Here is a 10,094-nt window from a genome sequence, read left to right as displayed (position 1 = left end):
TTTAGACTACTTGCACCAAGGCAACACTCACAAATTTATTGTCTGTTACACTCAATCTGCAATCTCTATTTCTCTTCATAAATGTTCCCACAACACTAGCTTTTCTCCCTTAAAACAAGCAAAAGAATATACACAACAATACCTGAAACTGCAAAATCATTTGCATTTATAATGATGACAACGTTAATGTGATCATCTACATATATATATATAACTATGAAACACCTTGGAATGACAATCGATCCCGAAGAGTGTCAAAAAGTGAGGAAGCTGCTGCATTTTGTGCAAATGTTAATTTCAATCTACCCAGCAATTCACCATCTTTTGCTTGAGAAGCTGCATCAGCAGCTTCTTTGGCCATGCCAATCCTAGCATATGCCTGTCAGTCATAACCATAGACAGATCTTGAGCAAGGATATAACGATAAAATTTTATTACATCTACTCTAATCAGAAACAATATCACTTGCAGATCGATTAAATAGAAAAGTCAAAACCAATTATAATTCCCATGAAAGTGGGAGAACTAAAAGATCAAATTAGACATGTATTGTTACCTCGGCCCTTTCACGGAGATCAGCAAGCTTGGGTATATATTTTAGAGCTTCACCTTTCTCATCAGCATCAATGCATGCCTCAACAAATGGCCTATAGCCTGTTTGATGCAGACAAGTAAAAAAAAAAAAAAAACAGAGATACCGTAAAACACTAATAGGCCTTGCAGAAAAATAGGAGAAGAAACACTCATTGTTGTGAAAAAGCTAATTTAATTCATGTATTCAAACAAACTCAACATATTTTACAGCATGAACTATTTCTGCACACATACTCTTCTGAAACAATAAAGAAGTCAAAGGGAGACAAGCATTTCGCATATGAATTAGCTAATACACAAAAGTACCATATGTTTACTTCACAAAAATAATTTAGGCTAAACCTACTTAAGAAACAACTAACTAAACTCTTCTTTCTAATAAATCAAGTTAAATTTTAATGTAAACAAATTTCTTTACTTTTCCCATTTTACTTTGTTTCTTCCTTTTGTATAATTCTTTTATCCCAGCCAAATCAACAATAAGGATACCAATATTGGGAAGAACGTAAACCTTAAGAAAATCCAGCCTGTGTCACTTCATCTTGTGATGTTAATTTAGAATCCAAGATCAGGTAATATCAAGTAACAAAGATCACTTGCAGACAATGCAATTATTATATTTTTCATAATAGCAGGTAGCCTAGATCACTTGCAGATATGCTTGATTTATGTCACCTATCTTCCGCCCTGTAATTGAACAAGAATGTTGATAGCTTACCAATTGGTGGTCTCTTCTCTTTTGAGAACTTCTCAAGAGCCTCCCAATCTCTAATTGTAGCCAAAGCAAAAACTTTAAGCCAATACCACCTCTTCTCAGAAACCTGAGACAAGAAAGCAATAAAGCAACAGTTATGATTCAATAAGTAATTTGAGCAATCTAAAAGGATGATGCCTAAATTGTCAAAGATGCTGAAGAATAAATGTTATATGTTGTGTGCCACCAAGGGAAATTCTTTCAGCAAGATAGAATTTAGGGGAAGATTTTTATGTGTGTGGCTAAATAGAAAGTAGGGGCACTTTATGAACCTTGAACTCGGTCTTCACTTTCATTGCAGCACGATGATTCCCCAGAACAATACATGTACGTATAGTATCACTGATACTTGAATCAACAAATATGGCCTGCTTTGTACTTACTTCTAACTCATGTTGTATTCTGTAACATTTGGAAGTATTTGAAAAAGTACACAAATAGGTAACCATATTAGTAGGCAACTCATTTTAGAATAAAAATAAAAAGAATATTGAACGAGAAAAAAAGTACATCGATTTGCTTATAATGGTTGGAAACTAGGACGGACTATTGACAAACTATAATCTTCAATCATGACATAAAATTTCCTTTTTCTAATATAGTCTACATCTTGCTTATGAGCACGGAGAATCCATCCTTGGCTTTATTATCCCACTTTTCCCATATTGGAAGGTTTTTTTTTTTTTGTTGGTGGTCAAACTTAAACTGATATAAAGATACACCATCACTTCATTCTTCCCACATATTAAGCATAATAGACCAACAGAAACATATGAACCTATAATGTCGACTCTGAAAGTAGGAAACAAATAATTTGAATTCTAACCCATCTTAAGAATCACATTAAAAACCATTTGGCAGTAGACCACAGGCTTATCTTTAAGAGAGCTGAGAACAAACCACAAGGTGACAGTCTTGTCGCTTTTCTTTAATAATACAATATTAAGCATCCAACATAAAACCAAATTAGCATCAAGCACAAATGGGAAAAAATACTTTGCCACTACCCCAAGTTTTGGCTTTTACATAGACATTATCATGTAGTTTATGCATCTCATCAACTATGTTAGGCATTTGTAGTTATTTGCTAATTAGTTTAGGCCACTCCAATTGCAATTTAGTTTGGAGTTTGATGCCTTGAAAAAAAGCACAATAAATTGATATCCCTCACCTCAACAACTTTGCATGCTCCTCAGCAGCCTTGGACTCAAAGGTATGTTCCTTGGTTTCTGCAAAAAGATGCTGGGCCTTGTCAATTAGTTTTATGCGTGGACCATGAAGCGGGGATCCTTTGCTTGCCATTGGATTTTTTCCAAGTTCCCATGACTCCTTCCACAAAAGAAATGCAACTTCCTACAATACAACAAACTTTACATCAAAACAAAATGGACAATCATTATTCACATATCCAACCAACTATAGAATTGTAACTTGGTAGGTCTTTGATGCATATTTAAACTTTGACCAGTAGAAAGCTTAAAGATGAACAAAATTTCAACTTACAACAGAATGATGGACTGAATGAGCAAGGAAGAGAAAGAAATTCATCCTTTTGTTTTCCTAGCCATTTATGAATTTACCATCAACCTTTAACTTCCCCATCTCTTATCTACTGTTCTGATGGCAAGAAATGCCTAGGACGTCTTCATTGCTTAATATTAGATATTTAATTACTCATTCATTCATCATAGCACTTGATCATTTACACAGAACAGGAGGCACCTGGTTTCATGCCTGAATTTTATGCATAGTTACCTACTTATCTCCTTGAAAAATTCCTCATAGATCAATTAGATTGGCAAATTAAAATATTGCAGGGTTGTTAGTGGTCACGTCAAGCAGCATTTGATAACAAATACGAATTAAAATCTTTGATCCATAAGGAGAGCCTACACCAGTAAACTTCTTTGATCCATGAAATGGGTAGTTGACACAGTAATAGAGGTCAACAAGTTCAGCCATAGCTGAAAATTAAGAACTCATAAAACTGATAGCTGATTGAAATAATCCACAAGTCTTTGATAATCAGTAAACCTTGTATATTATATCATCTGAAAAATTAGCATACTCGATACTCTTATTATCAGAAACCCAAGCAATCTAATGACTTCAAAGCCGGGATATCTTTCCAATGCCAGATATCATTCAACAACAGACAATATCTTTTTTGGCAGTTGAATCTATTTCTTATAAACCATAATAAGAATCAGCAAGAATAGAAATAACAATAATGATAATAACACCAATAACATCAACAATAATTCTAAGAATGATAAGTAGTATAGCAACAAAAGCACCGAAAGCTAAAACTTACTTGAAGTTGTCCAGTCGAAAGAAAGAAATCTTTCAAAAATTCATGCTTATAGCACCTGAAACACAAAATATCATGAATAATCAACAATAAACATTGACCCATATAATCAAAGAATCTGAAAATTACAAAATACTTGATAAAAGCTTCATTTTGACCACCATTATCAAATAAATGACCGTAATAGCTCGATGGCCACCAGAACCAGAGCAAACACCTACTCAAGGAAACAATCCAAAATTGACAATAAAAGCATACCTCCTAAAATGATATAAATACAATTTTATCATTATTCAATAACTTCCACTACTTAATACTATAAAAGTATAACAAGCATCTAAGTGGTGCACCATGTCTTGCCCCTTGTATGATCTATTCAGCCTCTCAGATAACGTATCACGTCTAACTAGATCATGATTACATGTAGCCTTTCATAATTTTAATTTGGACATTTATTTGCAAACTCAAGTGCTATTAAAAATAAAATATTTAGGAATAATAATAATAATAATAATAATAGTATTCCTTGAGTACCTACCTTGCATAAGATATAAACAAATCACGTGGTAGGGGTCTAGCCTGAATCATTCCAAAGAACTCCAAAGGTGGCCTCTGCATGAACAGAAATGTAACCAGTTCAAAAAAAATTTATTGGCAACTCCATGTCTAGTATCCCCAGGCTACTCATGACAGGTAATTAGAAAGAATTCAGTGAGGAAAGTCAAACCAAGTCCTTTTACATAGATGATGGAAACCCTAAAAATTTCAAGTATCACCAGGCTACTCATGACAGGTAATTAGCAAAAGACATACAACAAGGAAAGTGAAACCGTCTCTAACCTCAACATATATTAACTTAATTTTACAGTTTGTGTAACAAAGTTCCTTGTTCTATCAAAGCAGTACCTTTTGCCAGATATGGAAAAGAACAAGATAGACAAGGTCAGTGTCACCGCTTTCTGTTGCCTTCATCAAAGCAGTATCTTCTTCTCCTATGCTTAACAGAAGCGGCACCTGAAGTGAAATGATCATAATCAACATGCTTAATATGGTAAGATCTCAAACAGTACCTTGTAAACAAAATGTAATCATATAAGGATAAGGAATTTAACCTGTTTAGAGGAGCGAGGTTCATGCTCAACAAGCATAGCAGCTAACTTTCGCCGGCCATTCTTATCTGCATGAGCAGCAACTGCTGCATATGATATCCCTCTGCATAATTTTAGCTGAAACTCAAAAGGCACATTAATTCAGGTAATGAATTTGCATGAAATCAAATTAAAAAATAAACCAACATTCTTTGGCTACCTTATCAAGGAGAATTTCTAAGAGAGTGGCATCTGGAATTGCTAATGAAGCTGTTATCTTCGAGCATGCCCAATGCATTATCACCACCTCCTGAATGAAACCAATCAGTGGAAAATGAAATCTTATGTATATCATTTTATACTTTCTACTTGCCCAATAAAATGCAGCATTTAGTTCAAGTTATGAAAACATAAAAATTAATGAAGGCCTAACCTAATTCCCATCAAACAAATGAAGTTTGGGTGCAGTCTTATGGTTTAACTCTCCTTCTATGTATAAAGCAAAATTTGTGGAAATTTAATATAGGCAAAATCAGTGATCCAAACTTACTTGATTCATTCCAACATACTCTGATATCCGTAGTGCAAGAAGGTGGCGATGGGCATTAATCAAACGAGCAATCAGCACAGATGGTGTAAGCAACTAAGAGAAGCACATTATTCAGTAGGGAAAGTTAAAAAATAAAAATAAAAATTCAGAATCAAATTTAAAATGCAATCATTAAATCTTTAAGACCTTATATTGATTAATACTGAGAGGGATGCCAATCTCAGGATCACGCACAGCATTTAAGACCCGCAAGGTTTTACACATCTCCTGAATGCGATCACGTTGAAAAGTACTGCCAAAGCCAACTGGATATCATTATCAGGAGCATAAATCATAAGGGAAACAAAACATCCACGGTAGAAGGTAGCTACAGAATTAGTAAATTATCATCACGATAATAAAAAAAAAATGCACCATGGCTAATATAGGAAAAGTGGAGATTGCAGTAGCCAAAGAAAACCTAAAAGTGAAGAAAACTATGCTGGCTTCCTAAAACCATTTACACTTCTTGTAAATACAGCCTACAAGGTGTAGTTGGCTTACCACATGCCTTCCAAAATGCAGGGAATGTAAAGAGGCACGTGGAAAACTTTAGAACTATGTAAACTGGACAAAGAATAATAAATGTGTGGGCAACAGCTTGATGATCTTTCAACTAAAGATTCCAAATCAAAATAAGAACAGTAAGGCTCATTTTCAGATATGTGTTGCTCAATAACAACATAAATTGGTAAAATTACAGACTTAAACTAAGCAAATTTCAATCTTGTTTGACAACCATATAAACAACTAAAACAGTCAGCAAAGAAAACCTAGAACACATCACCCCAAACATGTTTCAAAGTTTGTTTCTCATACACCATACAGCGCTTGATACTGTCCAATGTTCCCCACCGTGTTACTTTATTACCTGTCACTGCACTATACAATTTTTTATGTGCAATTTCAAAGTTATTAAGGATAGTGTTGGATAAATGGGTTCCAAAATTCAATATATGCAGTTCCCAAACAAATTAACCAAGTTCAGTTCTTCACTTTTAAATACATAAGATGTAGATTCATTTGTGTGACTTCAATCTTAAAAGCATTTAAAACTAACAGTAATAATTCAAATTTTGATTTCAAATACAAAAAGTTCACTTTTATAACTCAGCATATAACCACGAAACATATTTGATGTTTTACGATTAAATTTTTGCATTTTTATAGGTTTCAGTTAAGGAATTAATGGATACCTGCAATGCATTGTCTGCTTATGATATTTAAATCTATATAAGCAAAGAAAACTGAACTCGGTAGTTGCAATCAGTTTGATGATATTCATCAGAACTCCATACAACTACAAAAGGTATGCATATGAATTACATCTAAATAAGTTTCCAGCATCATCTTATCTTAACCTCCATTCTCATTTTTTTTTTTTTTAGTAACACCACCAGCATAAAATGTTAGATTCCTAAAGCTTTATGTTCTATATGCATCCCAATACTTTAACAAAAGCATAACCATTCTATTTAAATTCACTGAATCCATGGTTTTACATCTGGAGATTATCAGTCGCAGAACAATGACAAGTGTCTAGTTTAGTGCTAAACATGAAATCAAAGGAACTCAAATCAAATTTCAAGATGCTTTCATTTTCAAAACAAGCAGCTTGATCTAGCATCATATCAATCAAACAAGAATTCCAACTAACCTGCAGAAAGCTTGTCCATAGCTTGCAGCTCTTAATAGAGTTCTTTGACGTGAAACATCAAATTCATGACCAGCAGCATCAATGCAGGCTTCAACAGCCTCAGGCAAGGATGACTGAATCAATCTCAAATTTTCATCTGCCTGATAATAAATAGGCAACAAAAATATCTTTAAGAAATCATGCCAAGTAAAAATCATTCCGCCTCAACAGCAAACTCATTTCTTTATCGTTTCTTCCCTGAACTGTGGTTATTTTAGAGGAGAATGAAAAGGGGAAAAAATCATGATTATTAGGATAGTAAGGATAAGAAGCCCGCCAATAGCACTTAACATATTCTGTGCATATACACCAACATACATCAGCAAATTTTAAACATATATCAAGCAGCAATACAGCTAGCTTTATCTTGCAGCAAAGAAATCAGCGAAGTTGGCAACATTTACCAAACTAAACTCGAAATCAAATATTTCTCTCAGTAAAAGAAGGCATTGGTACCTTGGCACTTCTCCGGTCAAAATGATCCAAGGCATCATAAAGCAATGCAGCTGGTGATGTGCTACCAATTTTGAATATAGATACAGTAGAATCTGGAACCCGTTGCAGAAACTCCAAACTTGTGTTCGATAAAATCCTCACTCCATCACACTCTGGGATCAAAAGCAGTGGCTCATCGTAAAAGTAATGCACTGGATCTCCCCGAGGGCCCACCATCAACAATGGTGTATCATCCCAATATAGAAGTACACTATCCAGTCCACACCAAGCTAGCTGCTCTGGAGGAAGAGCTGACTGTATATGCACAATTAATCAATAACAAGCAAAAGTAAAAACTGAAAAACAGAGGTTAAAATTCTGAATGAAGGAAACAATTAGTAGCATTCAGATTCCTCCACAGAAATTAAATGGATTCACAACATTTCCATCAAAGCACTAAAGTTCACACAGTTATGAAACATCTATAATAACTATAACATCACTCATTTTCCACGCATTAAAATATGAATTTCTAAAGCTCCATTTATCTCTTACTTCTGTTCTTGTTTTTATCTCTTAAAAACTTCATTTAAAGCAAAAGCAGCTAGCAATTAATTAAAAATGATCAAATGAATAGTGTAACTTCAAATTCTAACAAAACTGCTCTACATAAAACTATGATCATATATTTTGTTCTCTGAAAGAATTCAAAACTATTCATATATTTTGTTCTATGTATGAAGGCAATCAGCAAAAGCAACAGCAAGTGGCACCAAACCAAATAAATAAAACTGATCAAACGCAATCAGATTTATTGTCCCTATAGAATTTTAATGATTTCACAAACATTTTTATGAATGTTATTGAAGTTTTAAGCAACATTAGTACTACCATCTTGAACATTTCTACTTTCATCATTTCAACAAATCAAAAAACTTCTAGAAAATTGGGTTTTTATAAGTTGTTCTCTACAATCAAGATATAAACATAAGTAATTACATGAACCAATTAAAAAACAAAAAAGCGAGGAAAGAAACATATCGAACTAACCTCACAATTATACTCCAACAAAACTCCCTTGAAATTAATATCCGTCACCAAAATCCGCCCATCATGCGTAAAAATGGCCAAATATTTGCCATCCCAAGAAACAACCATTTTCTGAACCGGACCCTGAACCGCTTCCCCATCCACTCTCTGTACTCCATCTTCATCCACAATCAAAATACCATCACCAACGCCGACCAACACTTCCACATTCCCCGAAACCGTGTATTTTGGCTCGATAACCGCCATGCAATTGGGCAAATCCTCCGTCCCCGTCTCCGCAAGCTGGCAGGGACGCATCACCTTAAAATCGGGGATGCAAAACAACAACCCTCCTTCGGTCAAGCACACAACGCCGTTTCCCCAAAAAATGCATTCCACCACGTTTTGCTCGAAACACTCTTTTCCGAGCGTTACGTTGGGTTCGATCAGCTCGGCGTGGATGTTGTAGCGGTAAACGGTGCCGTCTTGGACGATGCAGATTAGGGTTTGGTCTTCGGTCCAGGACATGCCGATGAGACGACCGCCGGGGTTTTTCCATACGGTATCGGAGATCAGGACGCCGGAGGAAGTGAAGATGCGAAGCTTCCGGAGAGCTGATTCGGAATAGAGCTGGACGATCTTGGAATCGTCGCGGATGACGGCGATCGGGCCACCGAAGGGAGCACAGGCGACCTTGTTGCGGGATAAGTCAATGTTTTTCCATCTCAAAGGGTAGAGCTCGGGCTTGCGGTAGTAGCGGTTATAGAGGAGCTGCCATTCTGCAGCTACTGAAACATTGGCCATTTTATGGTTTGAGAGTGAAATTGAGGAGAAATTAAGAGGTTTGGAGAATTATGAGAGCATGATGTGAGATCGGGGTGGGAAAGGCAGCGATTTGCTTTTCTTTCTCCTATTTTCTCAAATATCTCTGTTTTCAGAATCAGTATTTTTTTATTTTATTCGATTATTTGAAGATTTGAATCAGATTAAACGTTGGTTATTGGAATTTATCAAATATTATTTTGTTAAATTATTTATGTCAAAATAATATAGATTTTAATTTTTTTGCAATTAATAATTCTTTATTTTGTGAAAAATAATTAATAATATACATATTTAATTAAACTGGTATCATATTTAATTATATTTTGATATTTAGCTTTTAAGTAAATTTATTGTTTTTAAATAATTTAAATTTTACAAAAATATTTAATTAAACTATAAGATGTTTTCTAGATAATTGAACATGGGAATTGGGTTAATATATTTATTATTTACTGTTTAATAGGATTAATATATTTATAATTTTTATAATTTTGTAAATAAAATTTTATCTGCATTAAATTATAATTAAAAATATTTTTAAAATATTTTTATATGATAAATATTAATTCTATTATAATTTTAATTTATTTAATATAATCCCTATAATACATGCACTTACTAGGAACTTTAGTCCATTAGTATCTTTTGTGCTTTATCAGATTAGTTTTTCCTCCCTTCTTCCCACTGTTTATTCCCTCCCATTTCTGCATTTATTGTTATATATTTCCAACTTAATTAGTTGTTCACTGTCCTACTTCACCATACCAAGTCAT

At 34.2% G+C, this 10,094-nt stretch overlaps 1 protein-coding gene across 1 annotated transcript; it reads right to left on the bottom strand.

Moving 5' to 3' along the window:
• On the bottom strand, nucleotides 1-9,497 carry LOC108453027 (protein VACUOLELESS1). The gene is made up of 15 exons (XM_017750907.2): nucleotides 8,518-9,497; nucleotides 7,489-7,782; nucleotides 6,994-7,133; nucleotides 5,484-5,589; nucleotides 5,298-5,390; nucleotides 4,968-5,057; nucleotides 4,772-4,885; nucleotides 4,566-4,673; nucleotides 4,198-4,271; nucleotides 3,663-3,717; nucleotides 2,520-2,701; nucleotides 1,621-1,750; nucleotides 1,313-1,415; nucleotides 557-654; nucleotides 1-379 (listed from the first exon to the last, which is right to left on the bottom strand). Exons 1-15 carry the CDS (start codon nucleotides 9,298-9,300, stop codon nucleotides 215-217), a joined length of 2,535 nt encoding a protein of 844 aa, XP_017606396.2. The 5' UTR covers nucleotides 9,301-9,497; the 3' UTR covers nucleotides 1-214.
• Nucleotides 9,498-10,094: the final 597 nt, after the last annotated feature.

Source organism: Gossypium arboreum, chromosome 7 (assembly GCF_025698485.1).
Source record: "Gossypium arboreum isolate Shixiya-1 chromosome 7, ASM2569848v2, whole genome shotgun sequence".
Lineage (NCBI taxonomy): Eukaryota > Viridiplantae > Streptophyta > Magnoliopsida > Malvales > Malvaceae > Gossypium > Gossypium arboreum.
The sequence above is the reverse complement of the archived record's forward strand: the minus strand, read 5'-3'. Positions and strand labels throughout refer to the sequence as shown.

Coding starts and splice junctions, on each gene's coding strand:
- LOC108453027 (XM_017750907.2), bottom strand. CDS start 9,300: ATGGCCAATGTTTCAGTAGCTGCAGAATGGCAGCTCCTCTATAACCGC. Junction 2,702..3,662: donor TTTCGACTGGACAACTTCAA/GTAAGTTTTAGC, acceptor GTTGTATTGTAG/GAAGTTGCATTTCTTTTGTG. Junction 655..1,312: donor AGAGAAGAGACCACCAATTG/GTAAGCTATCAA, acceptor TGCATCAAACAG/GCTATAGGCCATTTGTTGAG.